The 26,441-nt window shown below is 37.2% G+C and overlaps 1 protein-coding gene across 3 annotated transcripts; it reads left to right on the top strand.

The window, feature by feature from the left end:
• The first annotated feature begins 1,006 nt into the window (after positions 1 to 1,006).
• LOC132313085 (probable LRR receptor-like serine/threonine-protein kinase At1g67720) lies at positions 1,007 to 25,226 on the top strand. 3 transcript variants are annotated; one of them, XM_059811729.1, is made up of 15 exons: positions 1,007 to 1,517; positions 3,800 to 4,331; positions 4,655 to 5,160; positions 5,334 to 5,466; positions 6,130 to 6,201; positions 6,316 to 6,384; positions 6,464 to 6,535; positions 8,089 to 8,157; positions 17,077 to 17,231; positions 17,316 to 17,557; positions 19,460 to 19,586; positions 19,672 to 19,740; positions 19,880 to 20,066; positions 24,100 to 24,235; positions 24,694 to 25,226. In XM_059811729.1, the coding sequence occupies exons 1-15, from the start codon at positions 1,442 to 1,444 to the stop codon at positions 25,030 to 25,032; spliced, it is 2,784 nt and encodes a 927-aa protein (XP_059667712.1). In that variant the 5' UTR covers positions 1,007 to 1,441; the 3' UTR covers positions 25,033 to 25,226. The 3 variants fall into 3 exon arrangements, with proteins under 3 accessions (XP_059667712.1, XP_059667713.1, XP_059667714.1); XM_059811730.1 differs by lacking the exon at positions 1,007 to 1,517 and adding an exon at positions 3,107 to 3,343; XM_059811731.1 differs by lacking the exon at positions 1,007 to 1,517 and having other exon boundaries at positions 3,835 to 4,004; positions 4,115 to 4,331.
• The last annotated feature ends 1,215 nt before the right edge of the window (positions 25,227 to 26,441 follow it).

Raw genomic sequence — 26,441 nt, 5'->3', positions numbered from 1 at the left:
AAAGCGTCCTTTCGATCGTCCATTATAATATTATGGATCACCAATTAGAGCTCTACGAAAGACCCATCGTGAATTGAAGATTTTGGAGCAATTCTGAGAGACCCAAATGAGAAATTTGTTTGAATTTTGATGGTTTTTTTGTTAGACGAATCAACTCACCAACTTGGGGTATGACAAAATCCTAGGCACAAAAATATCGGAATTTGGAGAGTAATTTCAGAAACCCAGATGAGAAAATTGATTGAGTTTATGGTTGGGATGCGATTAGGGTATGAGACATCTTCTTCCATGGCTGCGACTCTAGAGAAAAAGATCCAGGAATTGGGCTCCTCTCCTTTACTCTACGTGGTGGAAACAAGCCATTAGGGTTGAGAGAGAAAAATTGGAAGCAAGATACATGGGAAGTACTGCAATTTTAGAGACATGTAGATAGAGATGAGAGTTGAGATACAGAGAGATGTTTGAACGATTATATTTAATTTATCAGAATATGAGATCCGCTGGACCTTTAGTCGAATTGATCGTGTCATGCTTTGGTCTACTCTGCCTGAATAGATTAATGCCGGCAGTGTCTGGTTCACTATTTCTTATTTTGTATCCCAGGTAAAAGAGATGAGAGGGACTGTTTAATTAATGACGTGGCGATCATGTATTTTTAAAGGGCAAATATGTCTTTGTAAGTAAATGGATTGACACATGGCAACATAACGGTACTATATCATCGGAACAGTGACGGTCAGAGCTTTTTTGCAAAAAAATAAAATAATTTAGGTGGTTAATTGTAAAAATAAAAGTTTAGGGGGTTTTTTGGTAGAGAGAGTATAGTTTGAGGGGTTTTGTTTGCACTTTACCCCAGAAAATATATATCTACACACACGCAAAGTCACACACAGTACAGTTGGTGCACAGGCCTCTCATGTCGCGCGTGGCTCAACAATTCTTCGTATGCGAAGGAGAGTCACCCTCGCACTTGAATTGGAACGAAATGGTGGGACCGGACCAAGGTCTCTGGTGTGCGAATCTCGTCCTTTGCAGTTCCGTCATTCCAAGTCCAAACACTCCACAACCTCCTAACACTGCCATTTTATTGAGGGTCCCACACTAACTCCTTCCACTATCCAGATCTCTTTCCCTCCCTCCAAAACACAACCAGGCACCACTCTCTCTCTCTAAACCTTATATCTTTCTCTCTCTAAAGTTGAAAGAATCCAATCAACCCAGGTATCTTTAATTTTGTTTTTGTGGGCAAAACAGATAGATATATATATGCATTTACAACTTTACCATTTCCCATTTCAACAAACTTTCAGCTTTACTTTTCTTTTTTCATCCAATTAATATTATAAGACAGTCACTTTTTATCTGTTCTTTCTTTTTCTCTACCATTTTTATATGCTATCATTTCTCTGTCACTCTTTTTCATTATACAACAAGAACAGAAATGGAGGCTAGGTTTCTCTTTCTCCTTCTCCCCCCTGTTCTTCTCTTCCTGGGTGTCACAACAGCTCAGAATCCAGGTTTTTTTTCCTCTCTCTCTCTCTCTCTCTCTCTATATATATATATATATATTATTTTCTGCAACTTTTTCTTTCTTTCTTTCTTAATATTGTACTCCATAATGAATCATTACTGTGGCGAATTGAGGGATTTGAGTATGTGATTTACACAATTCAGTTCTTGGTTTTCTTTTGTTTTTGTTTTAATGCGTTATACTTTGTTCTTCAACTTTACTTTGTTATAGATTGGACTATTGTTTAATTTTTTCATGTATAAGTTATCATTAATCTCTATATCAAAATTGATTTCTCTATTTATTCTTTTCATATAAATACATATGAATTTTATGAAGCAAATCCACCTAAAAAAAAATGAAGGAAACTCCTTTTAGGTGATTCCTTGCGATATTGTTATGCTGACAACTGGTTTTTGGACCTAAGCTGCAAAAATTCATCCAATTTGTTCTGTTTTTAGTATTACCTAAAATTTTAGTTCTATGTTTATGGATTATATAGGTGGGTTCAATTTTGCTTCTCCCAAATCAAACCAATTTTCCTTTCAGATTTTGATTTAGAAAGTAAATTGCTGGATTGAAGTTTCATCTTGCAAATTCCTGGAAGATGAGTTGTGCGCATGTTGAAATTCTTAGACTAAAGCTCAAATGAGGTGTCCAAATTAGTAAAAAAGAAAAGAAAAGAGAAAATGGTTCAATGTATCCGAGGATGGATTGTTTATTAACTAATAATTGGCAAGTAGTGGTTTTCTCCTGCAGCCGCCTCTTTCGTTAACGACATTACACATGATATATGACATTTTTTCGAAACCAATATTATAAAATTGCAGATTGTGTTATAAAATCTGGTCACTTGTATAATTCATGCATAAGTTGTATATTGAATCTCAAGAATCTGCGAATGATGTCATATATGATTGGTATCTTTGGTAAAGCACACTCCTTGAGAAAAATCCCATAGGTTAATCATGAATGTATTATGTATTCAATTTAATCAAGATTCTGACTCTTAAATTTTTAGTTAAATTGTCAATTATAGCCCTAACAAAAGTTCAAATTATATCACAAGCTTCTGGATTTATTTTTTGGTCAAGTGGCGAGTTCTTGTATGTGCTTTAAATTTCAAAAAGTCAAAATAGCTGAAAATTGAAACTAAAAAACTATTGAAATGTTAGAACTTTATCAAAATTTAACATTATTTCATGGTGTTAAAACCACACAAGGAAACTTTAGAGGATAAGTCCAATGCCAAGCATGCTTTGTGTACATAATATTTGCCACTCAAGAAGCACGCTGCCCACCAAATGAGTGGAGGCATATGAATGGTAAAATGGATACTGATAAAAATATATGGAATTTGTAAGAACTTAAAGGTAATATGAGTATATGACACGATGAGAAGTTAGTTGACATGGTTTGGTCATGTGTGGCAAAGGCCAACAAGTAAACCAATTGGGAGAGAGATGTGTCAGATTGAAGTGTAATGTAGAGATATCTAATTGATTGAATTCTGTAAAGAAATTACATTATTAAGCATATCTGTCTTTTTTTTCCTTTGAACATATCCTAAGATGTTTTGGTCATGTTGATCAGGCTCATAATTGAAACGTTATGAAGAGATATAATGCATACCCTTTATTTAGAGGACAAGTGGCCTTAAGCCCTCGACTATAGTGAAATTGGAAACATGACTCTGGTAGTCAACCCAGCTAAGTAGGCGTATTGCCTTGACTAGATCGAAATTGAGAAATAATTCTGGTAGTCGATCCAGGCACCAAGCTATTAACGAACCTATGGCCAGTCTGCCCCTGATCTTCAGTGTTGGGTGTCCAGGTTAGCATCCCTCTTGGCCTCTTGACTTGAAACAGATGCACTGTGCAAAAATAGTAATTCTCATTAACAAAGCACAACCACGGAGACACCTTGCAAATGTTCCTTACTAGTTTCCCTGTGCTAATGAAGTAATTCCATGTGTTAAATACTAAGCTTGGGAATGATTGATGAGCTATCAAAAGACAAAAATAATTGTTGATAGAACATAGTTAAACTCTCTCTCTCTCTCTTCCTGAATTATACTATATGTTTGATTTATACTGGAAGCAAGATGTCAGTTGCACATGATGTTGATTTTGAAGTTTTACTATAAGTTGCATGCCAGAGTATTGAAATAAGAGAATACTACCTAAAGGTTTATTTATAATAAAAAAGAAGAAGTCTTGAAATAAGAGGAGACAATTATGCTTTACATTTGCTCCAATGCTGATAATGAATTTTAATCATGTTAAGCAGGTTTCGTAAGTTTAGATTGTGGAGGTCAAGAGAATTTTAACGATGAGCTTGGTCTTCAGTGGACTCCCGATGATAGCTTTATGTATGGGGAAACAGCTAATATTTCTGTTGCAAATGAGACAAGGAAGCAATATATGACACTAAGACACTTTCCTGCTGATAACAGGAAGTACTGTTATACACTTAATGTTACCACTAGGACAAGGTACCTAGTAAGAGCAAGCTTCTTGTACGGTAACTTTGACAACAATAATGTTTACCCAAAGTTTGACATTTCCCTTGGGCCAACTCATTGGGCTACAATTGCCATTTCAGATGCTGATACAATAGAGGTTCAAGAGTTAATATTTCTGGCTTCAGATCCTACAATTAGTGTGTGTTTATCCAATGCTACAACTGGGAAGCCGTTTCTCTCTACCCTTGAGCTTCGACAGTTTAATGGTTCAATCTATCTCACACAATTTGAGAATCAGTTCTATCTCAGCGTGTCCGCAAGAATAAATTTTGGTGCAGATAGTGAAGCTCCAGTCAGGTATGCCTCAGAATATCTAATTCAAATTTCTTGATCTCTCAGGACTAAATTGATCTATATGCTTTTAGCAGTGGGAAATAAAACCTTATAGGGAAGGAAAAAAAAAAAACAGATTAAGTTACTTAAAATAATTCTTTGTTTGGAAAGGTTCAGCATACACTTGACGGATGATTTTTTTCCCTGCATACTTGTTGCATTAAGAAAAAGTTATTTTACAAGGTCCCTAAGGACAAACAAATCTTTTAAAAATATATATATATATATAAGGAACCTAAGAAATCAAAGTACTTATTACTGTTTATTTGTCTGTGTAATCATCTCAGGTATCCTGATGATCCATTCGACAGAATATGGGAATCTGACTCCGTGAGGAAAGCAAATTACCTTGTTGATGTTGCTGCCGGAACGGAAAAAGTGTCAACTCGTATGCCAATTGATGTTAGCAAGGGTGAAAGACCACCTCAGAAAGTGATGCAGACAGCTGTAGTTGGCAGAAATGGATCATTAACATACCGCCTGAACCTGGATGGTTTTCCGGGTTTTGGTTGGGCATTCACCTACTTTGCAGAAATTGAAGATTTGAAACCAAATGAGGTCAGGAAATTCAGGCTAGTACTTCCAGGAAATCCTGATCTCAGCAAACCTGCTGTTAATATCGAAGAAAATGCTCAAGGAAAATACCGACTATACGAACCTGGATTTCCCAACATATCCTTCCCCTTTGTGTTATCTTTTAGATTTGGGAGAACATCTGATTCCACCTTGGGGCCCCTTCTGAATGCAATGGAGATAAATAAGTATGTTAAGAAAATTGATGGTTCCCTAGATGGTAAGCACGGTTTTGCTTCTTTGAGTTTAGCATGCTCCTCTGAATAAGTTTCCTGATTCAGAATTCATAGTTTCCTAAATGTGGTTAACTTGATTATGAATATTGGAATATCCAAACCATTATATTTAAAGGTTTGTGTTGCACATTTGATTCTAGGTTTCCTTGAGTTGCAGGATCTGTTATTGCTACAGTGGTCTCACTTTACTCATCAGCAGATTGGGCACAAGAGGGGGGTGACCCATGTCTGCCAGTTCCATGGTCTTGGGTGCTGTGTAATTCAGATCCCCAACCAAGAATAGTTTCAATGTAAAGGTTTCCCCCTTTTTGTTTTACTCAAGCCTTTTAATTTCTACAAAGTTTGTGGCTTTTTAGAGGTTACATGATTCTGTGTCTTGTAATATAAAAAAAAATGCAGTGGTAGGACATTGCACCAGAGTTTATATAATTCTTACCTTTTCATTTTCTCATTTATATGCTTTTGTGATATAATTGTGCATACTGCATATGTGTGTACTTGAGCTATAAACTAATGTTTCAATGTTAGAGCTTTTATAGTTATGACACTTGCTATTTTTGTTACCCTTTATTTTATGCATTTCGGCGAATTTGTTAGTATATACTGACATAACACAATGATGCATAACACTTCTACCTACTATGAATTGTTGCCAAAACACACTCCATAACGTTATCTAAACTGACAATTAGAAAGTAAAATATAGATGGAAGTAACAGAAAGTCCAATATGAAAAAAGAAAAGAAAAGAAGAAAGTAAATCTGTAAACATATCTATGGAAGGCTATGGGGGCAAGCTTCCACCATAACACTGCTCTCTCTCTCTCTATATATATATATGTATGTGCGTTTAATTATATATTCCTTCTTTTTCTAAGGTATAATCCGTTTCTTATTAACTGGAAAGAAATGTCACTGCTCTAATCAAATCTTTGTGTGTCTGGTATTTGTCAGTAAATTGTCTGGGAAGAATTTGACAGGGAATATCCCTTCGGACTTGACAAAGCTAAGTGGCTTAGTTGAATTGTAAGTTTAAAATTGCTTTTTCGATTTGCTAGTTGTTGAAGGAGGTTCTCTTGTTTATGCTGAAAATACCAAAGTCCCCTGTCTAACCAGCATTTACTCGTCTTTTGAATGAAGATGGCTCGATGGGAATTCACTGACCGGTCCAATACCAGATTTTTCTGGATGCATGGGCTTGAAGATCATGTAATTTCAGATGGCTTTTTTCTTTTATTCATTGCAAGTATAAAGATTTTGAGCTAACCTATATTTTTGTTTCTTGTAGTCATCTTGAGAACAATCAATTGACTGGTGAACTGCCTCCCTCGTTGGTGGATCTACCAAATCTGAGGGAATTGTAAGTTTGCATAACTTTAATGTCATTTACTATAAATGCACGATAGTTTGAGGGATTTCCCCATGACTTATTATTGAAGGAACTGGAATTATTTATTTGATCTAAAATGACCCTAAATATTTTAGTAAAATAGACAGCTCCCCTTCCCTCCTCCTCAAAGCACACAGATCACCTTCCCCTAAGCGCTCACGAATGTGATGACCTTGCGGGCGGGTGTGCCGTGGGCGGGTGCGAGAGGCACTGTCAGGCTACCACACTGGCGAGCTACGGGTGCACAGTCCCACATCGCCTGGGTATAGGAAAGGTGAAGTGCTTATATGTAAGTGTGTCACCTCCAATTGGTATGAGGCCTTTTGGGGTGAAGCCTAAGAGCAAAACCGTGAGGGCTCAGGCCCAAAGCGGACAATATCATATCATGTGGTGGAGTGGGTCGTTACATATGGTATCAGAGCCTGACCCAGTCGGAAGTGTGCCGACGAGGACGTCGGGCCTCCAAGGGGGGTGGATTGTGATGACCTTGTGGGCGGGTGTGCCGTGGGCGGGTGCAAGAGACACTGTCAGGCTATCACACTGGCGAGCTACAGGTGCACAAGTGCCACATCGCTTGGGTAGAGGAAAGGTGAAGTGCTTATATGTAAGTGCATCATCTCCAATTGGTATGAGGCCTTTTAGGGTGAAGCTCAAGAGCAAAACCGTGCGGGTTCAGGTTCAAAGCGGACAATATCATACCATGTAGTGGAGTGGGTCGTTACAAATGGTATCAGAGCCTGACCCAGCCGGAAGTGTGCCGACGAGGACGTCGGGCCTCCAAGGGGGGTGGATTGTGATGACCTTGCGGCGGGTGTGCCGTGGGCGGGTGCGAGAGGCACTGTCAGGCTACCACACTGGCGAGTCACGGGTGCACAGTCCCACATCGCCTGGGTAGAGGAAAGGTGAAGTGCTTGTATGTAAGTGTGTCACCTTCAATTGGTATGAGGCCTTTTGGGGTGAAGCCCAAGAGCAAAACCGTGAGGGCTCAGTCCCAAAGCGGACAATATCATACCATGTGGTGGAGTGGGTCGTTACAACGAAGGATATGACCATCTCTCTTACAAAAAAAGAAGAAGAAGATATGACAGTCTAAAACCCACTTGTTTCCCCATCGGCTGCTGGGGCACCACCCTGACGGTCATCATTAATGCCAAGTACTCCCTCCATCCCAATTTAAGTGTCGCTTATGGGGAGTAGTAATTTTTAAGGGGACATGTGGGACATGCATTGTCTCCCTGGAAAGTTACTAACTTGCCCTTTTAAGTTTTGAATATTCAAGTTTGAAATTTTAAACTCAAAGGACATATATGAAAGATGTGAAATATATTATTTGAAAAAGGAAAGTGGACTATTGTTTTGGGACAACAAAAAAGGAAAGCATGACATTTATTTTGGGACAGATTGAGTACATGATTTTGTATCTATTTGGTTTCTCTTTTTGTCTTCTTTATTAGTTCTCTATTGACATTTAGTTTGTTGCTTTTGACTAAAAGGATTTCGGTTGATGAATCTAATGGTTGCAGGTACGTGCAGAATAATATGTTGTCTGGAACAGTGTCATCAGCTCTTTTGGACAAGAATTTGGTCTTGAAGTGGGTATCATTTCTTTACTGTATAATTGGGGTGCATGAGAGATTGTTATGTTTTTATAATCCAGTGGAAATCATTTTCACATGCTAACATCTTAAAATATATATGCCTTTTACATTGAGTATAGTGTAATTGTCTAAAGCTTGTAAACAGCCAAAGCAGCGGCCAGCCTGCATTTTGGAGTTACATAGCAAAGACACCTACTCACTATTATAATTGATCTTCAAACTTTTATGCTGAAAAATCTTACTCGAAAATTATCCAAACTGACATGGTATTGGTTCAAATTTGTTGCCATTTGCTGACTCGCTGCAATGGCACAAGATATTGGAGAATGTAGAGATTTTTTATATACGTTTGTGTCTGTAGATGGAAGTATAGATAAATGTCTTTAAATTTACAATAAATTAAGCTGACCTACATGAGTTATGCATTAATAGAAGCTATCAATTTATTGCGGTCAATCTCCCTTGTAGTTTCATTGACTCTCAGATTTCCTCCTGCTGTTACTAGGCCTGTCATATAAGGTTAATGCAATTTTACTTTAATGTAAAAAATGCCCTCTGATTTGCTAAAAGGACTGCATAGTTAGCAAAATGCGTTATGGAAAAAAGACAGATTAGGAAACATAGGAGGATAAAAAAAAGAAAAGAAAATGTAACAAAAGTAAAATAAATCTCGAAATTGATATTGTTACAATAACGATAGAATATCACTAAAAAAATCTATAAACTTCCAAATATATATATATATATATATTTAAAAATCTATAAGAATTTGCTGTAATCCTCCAAAGTTCCAAACAGCCCATAACCACAAGGTATATATATATATATAAATTTATAAGAATCTACTGTCATCCTCCAAAGTTCCAAACAACCCGTAACCACAAAGTGTATACTTATATTGCTATACAGTTTTATGCCATCATAAATTTATAAAATTCCATTACTTGATCAAGACAACAAGATTATAAAAAAAAAAAAAAAATCAGAGACATCGAAGCAAAATACGATATTTATGCCTTCAGATTGCAAATGGAAAGGAAAAAAGGATTTGAGTTGGAGCAAATATAAAATTAAAATTGCAAATGGAAAAGAAAAATGGGTTGAGATATAAGGCAAATTAAACGGTCACCTCTTATACGGTGGACGAATCAAAGAGTTTTATTCGCTTTCAACTCATTTCCCTTTGCAATTCTAATTTCATATTTTGCTCAAACACACATTTTGAAGGTGTAAACTACTGTCTTTTGCTTTGAATCGCCATGTTCTTTCACTCTTTCTGGACCCGCTGTGCAATTAGCATTGAAGGCATGACATTACAGTGGCATCGACTGAGGGAAGACATGTTATCTCTCTCTCTCTCTCTTTTTCTAAGCCCGTTGTCTTGATAGGATCAGTAGTGTTTGATCAAGTAATGGAATTTTATGAACTTAACTTAATGGCATACAATTGTATAGCACTATACACACACTTTTTAGTGGGTTGTTTGGAACTTTTTAGTATGCCTGTAGATTCCTCTCTCTCTTTCTATATATATATATACACATACTGAGATCTTTTAATTATTTTGGAAGTTTATAGATCTTTTAGTGATATTCCATAATTATTAGGACAATACCAATTTGCATGAAATAAGAATTTATTTTATTATTTTTTGCATCTTCTTTTATTGTTTTAGATATGACATATAAGAAAATAAATAACATGTGTATAGCCAATTTACCCATACGATGTATTACACATGTACGTATTCGTATCTTTACGTTTCCGTTTCTTTGGCCAATTTTTTGTAACTTTTTTTTTGTTTAATTAAAAATATCAAATTATACTCTATGTTTCCGAAACTGTCTTTTTCCTGTATTTTACTAACTATGCTCCCAAGTCCAGCATATTAAATATACGTAAAGCATAAATTTAACTTGCATTAGAATATTAAGTGCTCCCCCTCAACCTCTCTGTTCTTTCCCCTCTCCCTCTCAGACCAGTCACCACCCGTTAATGCCATATATATTCTTCTTTTCTCTCCGCCTTCTCTTTTTACCTCTGGCTCAAGCCCATTTGAACTTTATCCCTTCAAAGCTCACTCTGTAATTTCTCTCTCTAAAACTCTATTTTACTATGAAAGCTTGTTGAGTGGTCATAATGGGTCGTGGTCATGAGCATTCTGGGCATTGCAGAGGAAGAAACATAGGAGGCAGCATGATCGCAGGCATTGGGGAGAAAAAGAGGGCAGTGACGATGCGGGTGAGGAGGGGAAGATTTTGAAATGGGTTATCAGAGATCCCTGTGGACAAATCTAGGTTTATAGGTTCGGATACGCAATATGCGGAAATGACTGATTTGAGGTTGAGGTGGGATTTTGAGAGTTTGGTGGGCGAGTGGTCTTGGACCAAACTGAATCCAAATTTAAGAGAAGATAGAATCACAAAGAGAGAAAAAGAATTTGAAATATGTATATATATATATATATATATATATATATGTACATACATGAATATGGTGCACGCACATATATACATACATATTAAAGGATCATATGTTGTTCTCTACTCAGTTTCATGAGATATTTGCTTGTTGAATGCATAGGACTTGTATCCACCATTCGCAGAAGGATCAGACATATGGGTTTGATTTATGTTTTATAATTTTTCTTTTCTTTTAGGTAACAGATGGTGTCATACAATAATTTTCCATGTATCAAAGCTTCAATTCCTAAGTTAACCGCAATATGTGTCTAGACCAATCAACCACTGATCTTTACAAGGAAGAATACATAGAAATCATGAGAACAATATTTCAACTTCTTAAGATCAAGACTTCAATTCTTAAGCCTTTTCTTTTTGTTTTGGGGCAGATAAAAAGCTAGGGGCAGGGGTTAGATAGGTTGAGAAGTGATGGAGTAAGTGGTAAATGGGTGGAGAAGAGGTGGTAGTGAGAGATCTTTTTTTTTTTTTTTGGGGGGGGGGGTGGGGGGGGGGGGGGGGGTGGGTGTGGGGCATTTACTATGGAGGGTAAGGTAGTCATTTAACTTTGAATGACATGTGCTTTCTCTTCAATATGTAATATAATAATGCAGGATTAAATGGGTAATTTTACCTTCAGCCATTTATGACTGCGGCTATGTGACAAATGCCGGACAGGGGGCAGTGTAATAAATGCATCTTTTATGCGTGTGTAATTAAGGCAGACCTTAGGAGTGATCAGTGTAATTTACTTTTTAAAATTTGCTTATTTTAAATATTAGTAAATTAATATTAAAATTTGTGCATGTATATTTTTATGTTGCTTTGCCAGACTAGTTGAGTTGTTGGGACAACTTAAATAAACTGCAATATGATCTGGCTGATCAAATTGACCTTCTCAGTTATAATGTATCATGGGATGATGAAGTATTGCAGTTATAAATTTGTAATCCCTTTACAATTTTAATTTTTAATATAATACATTATGAAATACAAACGAACTGATGAGCAAATCAGCTCTTCCAGATGTGCAGGGTAAACTGATTGTAAGGCTGGTGCTCATATTCTTATTTCTTGCACATGAAGTATATGTCAAAAGTTACTTGGTAAATTTGGCGTTCTCAATTTGAGAGCCTGACTATCATTATATACAAGCGGAAAATTACAAATATGGAAAAGAGAATAAAATAAAATCAAAATAAAGAGAATAAAATAAAATAAAATCAAATCAGAATAAAAATAAAATCCCTAAAAATTAGCCTATATTGAAGACCCAATAAATCTGCCATAATCGTTGAGTCAACTTATAGATAAGATTTCCAACACTCCCCCTCAAGCTGGAGCAAATATGTTGACTAAGCCCAGCTTGACGATGGAAGACTGGAGAAGAGAAGGCCCAACAGACTTTGTGAACACATCTGCAGTCTTTTCTGAAGAAGGAACAACAATAGGATTAATGATACCCGATCGAACCTTCTCTCGAATAAAGTGAATGTCTACCTCAATATGTTTCGACCTTTCATGTAAAACAGAATCAGAAGCAAGCATAATGGCTGATTTATTGTCACAAAACAGCCTTGAAGAACCTTTCTGTACAAGACCCAACTCTCCCAAAATTGATTGAAGCCAAAGGAGCTCACAAGTACCTTGAGCCATAGCTCGGTATTCAGCTTCAGCAGAGGATCTAGAAACAACAGCCTGCTTCTTACTCTTCCATGATATGAGATGATTACCATAGAAAGTACAGAAGCCAGAGGTAGAACGTCTATCTGTCTTACATCCAACATAGTCTGCATCAGTAAAGCATGAGAGTCCAGACTGATTTCCTGAGGCATAGAACAGACCAAGACCAGGGCAAGACTTAAGGTACCTTAAAATATGGTAGACTGCATCCATATGAGCTGAGCGAGGGGCATGCATGAATTGACTAATCACACTGACAGTAAATGTCAAATTGGGCCTTGTGTTAGTCAAGTAGATAAGACGACCTACTAAACGTTGATACACGGATGGATCTGGAAGTAATTCCCCTGACTCAACAGAGAGTTTAAGATTGGGGTCCATAGGAGTGGAAGCGGGTCGACACCCAAGCATGCCAGTATCTTGAAGAAGATCCAAAACATATTTTCTTTGAGATAAAGAAATTCCACGACGGGATCTAGCAACCTCAATTCCAAGAAAATATCGAAGAGGACCTAAGTCCTTCACATCAAAGGACTTTTGAAGATGAAGTTTCGCCTGAACAATCCCTGAAGCATCATCACCTGTGATAATGATATCATCCACATATACCAATAACATAATGCAATGACTATCAGAGCGACGTCGAATAAAACAAGTATGGTCTGAGTGGCAGCGCACAAAGCCCATGGATAAAACAACATTGCTAAAACGACTAAACCAAGCTCTAGGAGATTGCTTCAGACCATAGAGAGACTTCCGTAGCCTACAAACTTTCCCAGCATACTCCCCCTCAGCCCGAAATCCAGGGGGTGGATCCATATATATAGTCTCAAGTAAGTCTCCATTAAGAAATGCATTCTTGACATCTAACTGATGCAGAGGCCAAGAATGGGCAGCAGACAAGGAGACAAGCAGTCGCACAGACGTCAACTTAGCCACAGGAGCAAAGGTAGCACTAAAGTCTTTGCCTGGAATCTGAGTAAAGCCTTTTGCCACCAACTGAGCCTTATACCGATCAATAGAACCATCGGCTAAGTACTTCACATTAAAGACCCATTTGCAGCCAACCGTTTTCTCCCCAGAAGGTAAAGCAACAAGTTCCCATGTATTATTATGGTGTAAAGCATCCATTTCTGTTGTCATGGCAGACACCCAATTGGGATCCTGGAGGGCTTCTGACACAGATCGAGGAATAGAAACGGTCCCAATCTTGCCCAGGAAGGATTTATATGCACCTGAAAGACCATCATAGGAGACATACTGGGAAATAGGATGGTTAGTGCTACTAGAAAAACCATACCAATTAGGAGGATGACGATCACGGGTAGGATAACGGGAGGTACGCTCAGGAATTGTAGGAGCAATAGGAGAAGGAGAGTTACCTGGACCTGGTTCTGAAGATGATTCTGGCAGGGGAGGTTGAGTGTGATGGCGACGAGAGTAGACCTGCAAAGGTGGAGGGGAACCCTGCATGGATGGAGAAGGAGATTCCAGGACAGTGTGATTTTCAAAGAGAGGAACAGGACGGGCAATAGGAGAAATCTCCTCCAGATCATAAGAGAGAGAATCCTGTACCACAGAATTAGTACTATAAAAAGGAACAGTTTCATGAAATGTCACATCAAGAGAATGATACATATGTTTGGTTACAGGATCATAACAACGATAGCCCTTTGACATAGCAGAATACCCCACGAAAATACACCTAATAGATATATCATCAAGTTTATGACGAGAAGGACTATGGTTATGAACAAAACAAGTACAGCCAAAAACATGAGGCAGAAGGTGAAACAATGTATAATCAGGCTGGAGAATCTGAAGTGGTGCCTTACCAGCCAAAACTCAACTGGGAGTACAATTAATCAGAAAAGCAGCTGTAAGAACAGCCATATGCCAATAGAATTTAGGCACATGCATACCACTCAGAAGACATCGGACCACAGACATAAGATGACGGTTTTTGCGTTCAGCCACTCCATTTTGCTCAGGAGTATAGGGGCAAGTGAGTTGATGTAAAATCCCGTTTTTATTAAGTTCAGATCGGAACTCATTTGAAACATATTCTCGTCCATTATCAGAACGAATATTACGGACAACAGTGTTATACTGGGTTTTGATCATTTGAAGAAACTGGATAAATAAAAGAAACACATTGGATTTCTTTTTCAATAAATAAACCCAAGTACAACGAGAATAATCATCAATAAATGTCACATAATATCGATGTCCAGAGAAAGTAGTAACTGGGGAAGGGCCCCGGACATCAGAATGAATAAGATCAAACATATTAGGAGCACGACTCATATGAGAAATATAGCTAGTTCTAGTATGTTTAGAAAGCTCACAAACTTCACATTGAAACTTATGGTCCTTACATGCTTTATTTAATGAAGGAAACAATAAACATAGATATTGAAAGTTTACATGCCCCAAACGTGCATGCCACAGACTAAAAGTGCGAAAAGAAACATCATAAACACTAGAAGAAGGTAGGACAGAAGCTTGAAGACTCGTTCCTGGTGGTTCCCCAAAGTAGTAAAGCCCATCACGCTCATAAACCCTGCCAAAAATCCTCTTCGAACAAAGGTCCTGCAACAAACAGTGATCTGGTAAGAATATAACTGCACATTGGAGGTTTTTTGCAAGCCGGCTAACAGATAAAAGGTTAAAGGCAAATTTAGGTACATGAAGGACAGATGAAAGAGTAATATCAGGAGACAGACAAACATCACCCTTATTGTGAATGTAAGATGTAGAGCCATCCGTAAGATACACAGATTGGGTAACAGGTATGACATTAGAAGAAAAAGTTGATAACTCACTAGTCATGTGATCATTGGCCCCAGAATCTAGAACCCAAGTGGGCTGCTTGGCCTTAACATGAAATGCAGTAGGAGTACCTGTAGCAATAGTTGCAGTGGGAGCAGTTGAAGGAGCACTAACTCTAGAAGCAAGGGAGCCAAGCTGGTCTTGGATATGCTCAATCTGAGACTGAAGCTGGCTCAGTCTAGGAAATAAAGTAGATCCACCAGTAGTAACAGGAGTTTCTGCAACAGCCGCAGTACGAGAAGAACCAGTTCCAGATAAACGGTTCCTAGAAAATTTTTGCTTCAGTTCAGGATGAAGTTTGAAGCAACGAGCCTTACCATGTCCAACCCCTCCACAATGGTGACAAATAATCTGACCTCCAGAAGCTCGTGATCCAAAGTTGGCTGCAAAAGCCATACTATCCCCAGCAGGCTCAGGCACTGGTACAGGAACAATTGAGGGCCGAATTAAACAGTGCCTGCGTGCTTCACCATCAACAGTAGCAAAGGCTTCCAATAGGGATGGCATTGGTGATGCATTCAAGATCTGAGATTTTAGTGGTTCAAATTCTGGGCGTAATCCCATAAAAAACTGATAGGTATGCTGACGATCAAGACGTTTGACAGGAAGAGAGGCTGCCTCAGAAGGAAATTCACTGAGAGGCTTATATTGAGTTAGTTCCTCCCAACGAGATCTCAAATACCCAAAATAATCAGTTACAGACAAATTCAGGCCTTCCTGCGAGGCCTTAGCAATATCTTGATATAATTCAAAAATACGAGCATCATTCCTAGAATGAGCATACATTTAATTCAAAGCAGTCCACAAGTCATTTAAAGAGTCATAAAACATGAATATATTATAAATTCGTTCCTCCATAGAATTAAACATCCATCCTAAAATGGTGTAATTGTCCAAATCCCACTGAGCATATTTAGGATCTTTAATATCTGGCCTATTTTCAGTACCCAAAATCCACCCTGATTTGCCTTTTCCACCAACATAGAGGCGGAGGGAACGAGCCCAGGATGCAAAATTACGGCCATTCAACAGCACACTAGTAACTCGTTGAGGCGGTGTGTGTTGCGCCGAAAAAAGAGTTTCTTTATTATTACTTGATTCAGCCATAATATTAAATAGATCAATTCAATAGATTACCAATAATTTCAAATAAAGGAGGAATAAAGCTGATTTTGATCATACCAAGAAGCCGGAGACACGGTGGTCTGATCCGAAAATGCTGCCGAATATTCCGACAGCCCCAAAAAATTACAAACACGTCTTCTGACCCTTAGTGCATGAAAAAGACTAAGGGAATACCCCTACAGGGGTCGAACCTAGAGGAGATTGACTCTCCCTAGGACTGTCGCAACAGCGACCTGAAAAGAGAGAAGGTCTGTGAAAAAAAAATAGGGAAGGGGCTGTACGAGATAGAGAGAGATATTAAAAGAGGCGGTGAAAGAGAGAGAGATGGGGGAGGCGTAGGTTTGAGGCTCTGATACCAAAAAGTAACTTGGTAAAATTGGCGTTCTCAATTTGAGAGCCTGACTATCATTATATACAAGCGGAAAATTATAAATATGGAAAAGAGAATAAAATAAAATCAAAATAAAGAGAATAAAATCAAATCAAATCAAATCAGAATAAAAATAAAATCCCTAAAAATTAGCCTATATTGAAGACCCAATAAATCTGCCATAATCGTTGAGTCAATTTATAGATAAGATTTCCAACAATGTCAATAGATGCTTTAACCTACTAACACTGGCTGTGCATCAAAATATCTTAAATTTGACTTGCTTTGCTGGTTGTCTGACTTTGAATGGGATGACGGATCCTGCAATGTTTTTCCCAAATTCTCCATCTCACTTTCCCTCTCAGTATCTTCTTTTCTGTAGGTCTAATACCTCAAAAATATTTACGTGTAATTTTTTTTTTTTTTTACTGCCGTTCTCCTCAGCTACACTGGAAATGCTAATCTTCACAAAAAGCACAACAAAGTGAGCCAGAATAAAATTATAATTGGATCATCAGTTGGAGCTGCTGTTCTGCTTATAGCTACTATTGGCTCTTGTATATTAATGCACAAAGGAAAGAAGAAATATCCTAAGCAAGGTCTGAGTTTTTAAAATATTAATTTGTCATTTGGTACTGAAAACTTAGTTGGCTTGACATGGATTTTGTTTTGCTTTGTTACAGACAAGCTTGGGCATGCTGTTTCTGCTCAAAGGTTAGTTTCTTCCCTGGGTGATGCTGCCAATGAAGCTGCACATTGCTTCTCAGTATCTGAAATTGAAGATGCTACGAGTAATTTTGAGAAAAAAGTTGGCTCAGGAGGCTTTGGAGTTGTATACTATGGGAAATTGAAAGATGGAAAGGAGATAGCGGTCAAAGTCCTCACCAGTAATTCCTTCCAGGGGAAGCGGGAATTTTCGAATGAGGTAAATTTACTTGTTACTTCTTTTGGTAGATGCTAATTTTTTTCCATGCTTTTCGAGGGTCATAATTGTCTGTGTTATATTTTTGGTACAACTATTGTTGATTCCAGATTATCTTAATGATAAAATTGAAACATAAAATAGAGCATGAGACTAGTTTTAAATGACTATAAAACTGGAGGAAAACAAAAGGAAATCCATTCATATCAAAGTATCATTCCCAACTGTTGAAGCATTAAGTAACCCAGAAATTATGGTACGAAAACTACAAACAGGAAATTATTTTGAATGTTCAAGAAGAGGCACAACACAATTTGCAGGAAGAAACATGCACGTGGCATCACTATAGGGTTCAATGTTTGGTTAAATTCCACCTATGACCTATGTTGTTACCTAACTATTTAGAATAAATAAGAAAAGTTCCATTTGGGCTGGTCATTGCAGTTGTTGAAGGGTGTTCTGCCAACCTTCTCATAGACTCTTACAATTGGAAAGTGGGTAAACTAGCCAACCTGCATTTCATACTCTTGGGGTTGTCGTATGGGGGCTAAACACATCACTACATACTCCCTATGCCTATGTTAATCCTCTTGGGGGGAAGTCTCACTAAGAAAAATAAGTATTTGGAAACTGAATGAGTGGGTATATTTCTCAAAACTTCTAGAGTTATCTAATAGGATAATAAACATTCAAACTTGAAAGAAAGAAAGAAACATTGAAGACAAATGCTACCATGCCATCTCATTTTATAAGTCTTTTGACATATTGAACTATAAGGAAGAGAGAGAGAGAGAGAGAGAGTGCCTTACAAACAGTGTAACTGTTTAGAATGAATTCAGGGCTCAAGAGTGGAAATGATTTGGTAAAATACCATGATTTTTTCCCTTCTCTTTCTCTCACACACAGCCCCTTGTGCACTTGCACATTTGCATGGTTGCTTATATGATGGCATGTGCTTTGTTATATAGATCTAACCTGGGTTAATCAGGGAGTGGTGAATGTATTTTTGGTTCGACTTCAATTTGTTCGTTGGCTTGAGTTGCACTTGTCTGGGGTTCTAGGATTTACAGTTCTGCGTGGGGGAATATGTTAGATCTGATCACTTATTCCCAACTCATTGGTTTATCATCATTAATTTGTGTGATTTTCCCAAACGATAAAAATTTGCATAGTGGATCTTAATTTCAATTTTTTATAAAGTTGTTTTATTTATCTTAAAGCAATATGGAATATTATTCAATGTTTAGGTTCCTTAAGTATACCTCTTTTGGCACTTGTTCCATAATTGTCATGCATTCAAATGTAAATTATTCTCAAAAACTAAATAAAGCTGTAACAACTAACTTCCAGTCTTCCACCATTCTATTTTAACTTCTGGACATCAAAGGTCAAAATCCTCATGTTATGGGCTTCTGGAAATTCAATTAATTTGTTGGGGTGGGGGGCAATATTAACAATTAAAAATGTTCCGTGTGACTGAGTGAGTACTTCTAATATATGGACCCTTTTATTATTTAGAAACCTATGAGTATCTAATAATAACGTTGCTAAAGGAGGAAGCACAAATATTTAGGCATAGTTGGTCTAGTTGACGTAGTTGATTCTAGGACAGCCCCACAATATAGTGTCTCCACAAAAGGAATAAATTTAGTTTAAACTGTTACTTGGGTATGTTGGAGTTCATGTGGAAACACTGTTCTGGCTTTAAAATTTATGGCCCCGTTTTCTGAAAGAAGTAATATTATCAAAGCAAGCAAGTGTAAATCTTCTACTTCATAGTATTATAAATATTTCACTTTTCTTAACAATGTGATTAAGGTTACTGCTGTATCAGATGGAATTTCTTGTACTTACATTTAGGAAAGCTAGTCCTTCTGAACTGAGATATACTTCTATTTCACCCAGGTGAGTCTTCTTTCAAGGATACATCACAGAAACCTGGTACAATTTCTTGGGTATTGTCAAGAAGAAGGAAAAAGTATCCTTGTTTATGAGTTCATGCATAATGGAACTCTCAAGGAACATCTTTATGGTAAGCTGTTTTCCCTTTTTTCTCCTTTTCAGAGCTGAAAGGAATTCAGTTTGGTCTTTGCTTACAATTATATAAATCTTGGTAGGACCCTTAACACGTGAGCGAAGTATCAGTTGGATCAAGCGCCTTGAGATTGCTGAAGATGCTGCAAAAGGTTTGTAAGCCTACCAATGATTTTTTTTCTCCCTTTCTCCTCTCTCTGTGGGTGTGTGGGTGGAGGGATCCGTTAAGAAAAAAAAAATTCTTACTTCAGAGGATTTAGTTGGATTCTTTTGCTCTCAATTTTGTTTCAGGGATTGAGTACCTTCATACAGGCTGTGTTCCATCCATCATCCATAGGGATTTAAAGACTAGCAATATACTACTTGACAGAAACTTGAGAGCAAAGGTTTCAGATTTTGGTCTCTCAAAACTTGCAGTAGATGGAGCCTCCCATGTGTCAAGCATAGTTCGAGGCACTGTTGGGTATCTGGATCCCGAGTAAGGCCCTTCTTTATACATTTACAATTTTCCTCGTTTTCTGGTTGTGATTGAATTAAAGAGCATGTTGCAATAAAATTTAAAATTTTGTTTGTTCCTGATGCTGATATTATTTTTTAGTGAATCTTTGGTGAACCAGTATTGTTGTGGATCTTCTTTTTGTTCTAGCTACTTCTAGGGACAGTTATTTAGATTTGTAGGATAAAAGTGTACCAGGAACACATGGTCTATATCTGTAACTCTCATTTGAGTTAGAAACCACGAGCTTTTGCACGCTAATATCCATTACCAAAAATAATTTTTTTTATAAGTATCCATTACCAAAAATATGATAAGAAACTATGCTTATAAAGAATATAATTCAATTAGGGTTAGGTCATTCATCATGACAGGATTGTTGCAGGATTGTTGTGTCGAAGTTCTGTTACCTTGTATTTCAGCTAAGATTGTTTTCCTGTTTTGAGTCTTGGGCTTTTGGAGCCAGTGGATTCTATCATGACTTTCATCATGTTCTAACATCTTAAGTTGACTTTGTACTTGAAAGGTGAAGTTGTGTTGGACTTTGTTGTGGAAACATTTGAAAGAAGATTTGCTGGGTGGGAAAAACAATATCTATGGATGGGTAGTAGGTTAACTCTGATTTGACAAGGGTCCTTTTATACTCTTATGTCCATTATCTTTTTTTCTTCGATAATTAAAAAACTGGACAAAAAGGGGGCAACACAAGGACTTCCTAGGGGTCATCCATCCTAGTACTACTCTCTCCCAAGCATGCTTAGATGCAGAGTTCTGATGGGGCCTGGTGCATTGGTGTTGGTATGATGATCACACCCAACTCTATGTCCATTATCACCATCCCACTGTCAGTGCCAAAAAGGTGGAAGACATCAACCCCTTTTTTCTTTGGACGGGTGGGGAAGGTGAGAGAGAATTCAAAACTGAATGCCTCTTACTAGAATAGGTAATTTGGTGTGATTTTGACATAATAGACGGTGCAGTGATGGTTTTTTTTCCCTCTAGTTGGCGCCCCCCCCCCCCCCCCCCCAAGGAATTGTTTTCACCCAAGGGGATTTGAACTTTAGACTTGATGTTTCCTGAGACACAAGAGCCAAGTTCTTACCCACCTGAGTCAACCCCTTGGGGTTCGATGGTGCATTGATGTTTCTTTAGGGGATGATTATTGTAATTTATATAAGATGGATGAGGTAGCAATTTTGTTTTGCTACCGTAGAAATACTGACAGTGGGATGGTTTAGGAGGTAAGTTCGTGACTGGGAGCTTGGGGCAGTGATTGAGCTCTCTAAGGGTATGTTTGGTAGGGTGGGTTTGAAGGGGAAGGATAATATTAGTTATGAGGGAAAGGGAAGGGAAGGGAAGGATAATTTTAATTTTGTATTGTGTTTGGTTGATTAATGAAGGAAAAGAAAGGGAAGGGTAATAATCATGTTTGGGAAAAGGAAGGGAAAGAAAGAAAAGAGAATTATTTTAATAAATTGACTATTATACCCTTTTATACTTTCAAAGATATATATATAGTCTCCTATGGCCACAAGAAAAGAAAAGAAAAAAATAGGGCAAATCATTTCAGCCTCATCTCGCCTCCATCTCTATGATATATATATATATAGTCTCCTATGGCCACAAGAAAGGAAAAAAAAAAAAAAAAGAGTAAATCATTTCAGCCTCATCTCACCTCCATCTCTATTATATATATATATATATATATAGTCTTATAGTCTCCTATGGCCACAAGAAAAGAAAAAAAAAAAAAAAGGGCAAATCATTTCAGCCTCATCTCGCTCCATCTCTATTCTCGTTTTCAACTCAGAACTTGCCCTCCCTCTCTCTCTCTCTCCGCGAAACCATCAGAAGTTCAAAACCCACATCTGTCTGCAAGAATCTAAAGTTCAAAACCCAGTCCGGGTTCCATCGCCGCTGTTCAGAAAATTTCAGATTGTTCAGAAAATCAAAACCTCAAGCTTGGCCCCCTCTCTCTCTGCAACTGCTAACTTGTAGGTATGGGTTTTGTGTGTAATCAAGGGCAAGTTTGGCATCAAAAATCACTAACCAAGCCTCTCCTTCCCTTTCTTTCCATTTCCGCCCATTTTTGGAAGGTTAAGAAATCTACTGTTGAAGCCTTGTGTTAACCCTCCAAACCCTTCTCTCTCCTTTCCTTTCCTTCCACCAATTTTACCCAAACACAATTTTTTAATCACTCTCCATCACCTTCCCTTCCCTTTCCTCCCATTTCCACTCTACCAAACTGAGCCTAATTCTTGTATGGATGTGTTGAGTGTCACTTCTGAGTTCCTCTTCTTTGGAAGGGCATATGAGATCTTCTAAATTACCTTCTGTGGTGGGAGTTTTTGAGTGGTTGGTGGCTCATGGAAATTCCTCACAGCAAGTAATCTAGCTAGTAGGAATAATTCTTCCCAGTGAATGCTGTATGTGTAGAGCGCCAGGGACTTGGTGGACTATAATGTTATTCATTTTGAAGGCAACTCCAGATGTATGGTACTTTTTTTGGCAAGGGCATGGGTGTTTCCCAAATCAGTGGTAGACCTTTTTAATAGTAGGAGAGGTACTAGATTTGAGAAAAGGTAAAAGGAGTCAAATGCCATGCCTCTTTTGTTTGATGTGGTATATTTGGAGAGAGAGGAATTGGCAATCATTTGAAGGGGTGGTGGGGAGACAATTCATAAGTCAATTCTTCTTGGTAACCTTTTCAGTTGGGTAATACGGAAAGTGAATTCTCCCTTTTGGTCATTTTTGGATTTTAGTGATGCTTTGGATTTTTTTTTTCTTTCTATACTTGGGGTAGATATGTTTGTATGTGTTATGTGTTACATGGATTGCGCCTCTTTGGCACTTCTTACAGTATATTTTCGCTTCAAAGAGAAAGGCACTTATCAACTACTCCCATGCATAATTTCCCTAATTTTAAGTAAATTTACGACGACTCATGCTCTACCAAATAATTATTCTATTTTAGTCCGTAATGAGTCTATAAAATGACTACTCCATTGGACTTTTGTTTCGAATCTCAGATTTTAATATACATGATAAAGTCCCAGTTAATGATGTGTACTTGCACTACATGGTTAGTTCTTTGAGATCCCTGGTCATACGTGCTGGAAACAGTGTTACTCTGTATTATCTGGATTCTGGATGTGGTACCGTGTGGTTGTCTAGGCTGTCTGACCCCTTTTGTGAGTGGAATTTCTAGTGCAACTAAAGCAATTAGTTACTTCTACTGAAGTCTTAAATGTCAATATAATGTTTTTATAACTCCTTTAATCAATGCACTGCGCTCTGATAGGCCAATAGGAGTTCATTGATCTATAGTCTGATTAGCAATTTAGACACTTTTTACTGGAATCTTTTCACTGGATGTCCTCAAAATTTTGGATCATTCTCTGGTGTAATATATTATATATATTTTTTGTAAGTGTATATATATATATATATATATATATATTATGTATATAAGAATTAGTTCATTTTTTTCCTTTTAGTAAGTATGAAAAAACACCAGTGTCTCCACCAGGAGTTGAACCCTGCACCTCCCTTTTTGCAAATGGCAGGAGTAAGTTCATTGTGTCTAGTAGTGTTAAAATGAGTCCATTTGTTTTCATACTCCTTCAAAATGAGTCATTCGCGGGTCCACTGTTTCTAATGGCTTATTCTCAATGGTAATTTATTCCTTCAAATGAGATTGAATTCGAATAGAAGTATTTGTTTCTCATAAATTATGAAAGCACTCTTCTAGCCATTTTTCTCTCCATGTCCTGTTTCCACAAAAAGAACAAGCTTGTGTAAAAACAATGAGAACCTAGGGTTAATTATGTAGTGTAATTTCTAATCAATTTGGATGTGTGCTTTTGCCAGCTTTGAGTAATTTAGTGGTGACTTAAAAAGGGTGCATTCAGATGACTGCATTATGGGATCTTCTCTGATTTATCTTTGATTTATTTTCCTTGTTTTCTGTATCACATTGCAAGTTTATTTTTGTTTTTTCTCTCATGATATGCAGGTACTATATCTCCCAGCAGTTAACCGAGAAGAGTGACGTTTATAGTTTTGGTGTTATTCTTCTTGAGCTAATATCTGGCCACGAAGCAATATCTAATGAAAGTTTTGGTGCCAACTGCCGCAACATAGTCCAATGGGTAAGCCTACTTCCTACCACGGACGAACTTTTCAAATTTGAGGGCCAAGTATATATCTTAAATTTTGAACAAGTCATTTCCCACCAATTTCTTTACTGTGGTCCATCCTTCAGCTAATTAAAACATGATTTTTTATGTTTATATATATATATATGTATATCATTTTATGGAATTGATTCTCGGTTCAAAATATTAATTTCCTGCTGTTTATGCTGTTGAGGTTCAGATTATCACTGTCATACGTCATGTTTTTCTTTTTCTTTTTTCTGGGTCTTTATATAAAAAAAGAACCCTAATAATCAAACTGATGGGTAAAACATTAGGAAAGAGGAGTCTACACTTTCCGTCGTCGTTTTTTTTTTAAATTCTCAAGCTCCCTCCTCCCCGGGTGGTACTTTTCATTTCTCATGTAATTTTGATTAATTGTTATCAACTTTTAAATAATGATTGTATCGCAGGCAAAATTACACATTCAGAGTGGGGACATTCAAGGAATTGTTGATCCGTCCCTACATGGTGTATACGACAATCAAACAATGTGGAAGATAGCCGAGAAAGCTTTGATGTGTGTCCAACCACACGGTCATATGAGGCCATCGATGTCGGAAGTTATCAAAGAGATCCAAGATGCAATCTTAATTGAAAGAGGAGCAGAGGCGGTGAGAGAAGGTAGCTCAGATGACATATCAAGGCATTCTATGCATTCTTCACAGAACATTGCAAGTCCTATGGATATAGGTGCAAGTGAGCATTGCTTGTCAATTGATGCGGCAATGGCGCAGCCAACGGCTCGGTAGTTCTTGTTCACCTAGGAGCTTGTGGTTGTTGTTTTTCATATTCTTTTAGTCTAGGATTACATGATTGTGATGCTGAATCATGATGTCAAAAAGTAAAGCAAAATCTTATATATGATGAGGTTGTAAGTTTTGAGCTTGGTGGATTTCACTAATATTTCCCTATATTCTACTATTAAAAGTCATGTTGTTCAGCATTGTGTATTCTTTGATCCATTTAACTTACGGTCTTTGGGTTCAAGTCAGCAATGTTTTTAACCAGAAAAACAAAAAAAAGTCTAGCAATGTCTCATTACCCTGTTAATCAACGTCTTGAACTGTGAAGGCTCTAAAAGTCTTGAGCTGTGTTTGAAAGCTTAATAGAGTGCTCTAACCTCAAAACTCATTTTTCTAAAGTGTTGTTTATTCCTTTTTCGTAAATTTCAGTAAACAAACTCGAATAACTTTTCGGTTTCGCAGTTGATCTCGATCTTGAATTTTGAACTTGAAATTACAACTCGATCGGACTTGTTTTGTTACCGAAATTTATCAATTACAAAAATTCTCACAGAAACAAATACTTTTATACCTCAAATCTCAAACAAAGACGGACACAAATTCTCTCCAATTTTTACCTAAATTGTTAATTCTTGGATTTGCAAGTACCTCGGAATAGTGTTGGGTCAATGTAAACGTTGATTCGGTAAACGTTGATTCAGTTAAATAAGTGTTGATTTTTTTGTGACTTACCTGAACCAATCAATTCTGTATTGGCTAGAAGTTTCACATTAGAAACTCTGCACGGGATCATATTTCTTTGCCAAAATGTTTCCTTCACTTTCATTTGAGAAAATTGTAACTTGGTGTGAACAAATAATTCTCATCCCTATTTATACAATTTTAAAAGCTGAAAAAAAATAACAAAAACATTTACAATTGTACTGATAAAATCATCTAGGAATTTTAGAATTCTCTCTCTCTATATAGAAGTACTTAGTGTACCAATAAACACGTGATGAAAAACTGCAAATACTTGGCATATTCCATAATTTCATTATAATAAGGGAAAAATAGAAACTGAAATAACCAATTTAAACATATAGAATAAAAAAACAAACAAAGAAGTTATCAGTAGGACAATATACTAAATAATTTTGTGGCATGCCACTTGTTGACTAAAGTAAGAAACGAAATCAGAGGCTGAAAACCAAATTAAATGATAAAGGGAATCAGGCTGAAAACCAAATTAATAAAGAACAAAGTAAAATAAAATATTCTCTCTTTGTCCCATATTTGTCACTTCTTGGATATTTCAAAAACCAGACAATGGTTGACTTCAAAACCCAAAAAATGGTTGACAATTTGTTTTAATTTCTGTATGTGATTTCTAATTTCATTAAAATTCTATTTTATAGTTGTATAGATTTGATTGG

This window comes from Cornus florida, unplaced genomic scaffold (assembly GCF_030987335.1).
Source record: "Cornus florida cultivar Cherokee Brave unplaced genomic scaffold, ASM3098733v1 CherokeeBrave_3.0.0_Hap2_Chr06, whole genome shotgun sequence".
Classification (NCBI taxonomy): Eukaryota; Viridiplantae; Streptophyta; class Magnoliopsida; order Cornales; family Cornaceae; genus Cornus; species Cornus florida.
This window is presented reverse-complemented; position numbering and strand designations above follow the sequence as displayed.

Bases quoted from the DNA above. Each gene is read 5' to 3' on its own strand.
- LOC132313085 (XM_059811729.1), top strand. From the start codon at position 1,442: ATGGAGGCTAGGTTTCTCTTTCTCCTTCTCCCCCCTGTTCTTCTCTTC. The intron at 6,536-8,088 runs GTAAGTTTGCAT...TAATGGTTGCAG, and splicing joins CTACCAAATCTGAGGGAATT to GTACGTGCAGAATAATATGT. The intron at 17,558-19,459 runs GTAAATTTACTT...TATTTCACCCAG, and splicing joins AGCGGGAATTTTCGAATGAG to GTGAGTCTTCTTTCAAGGAT.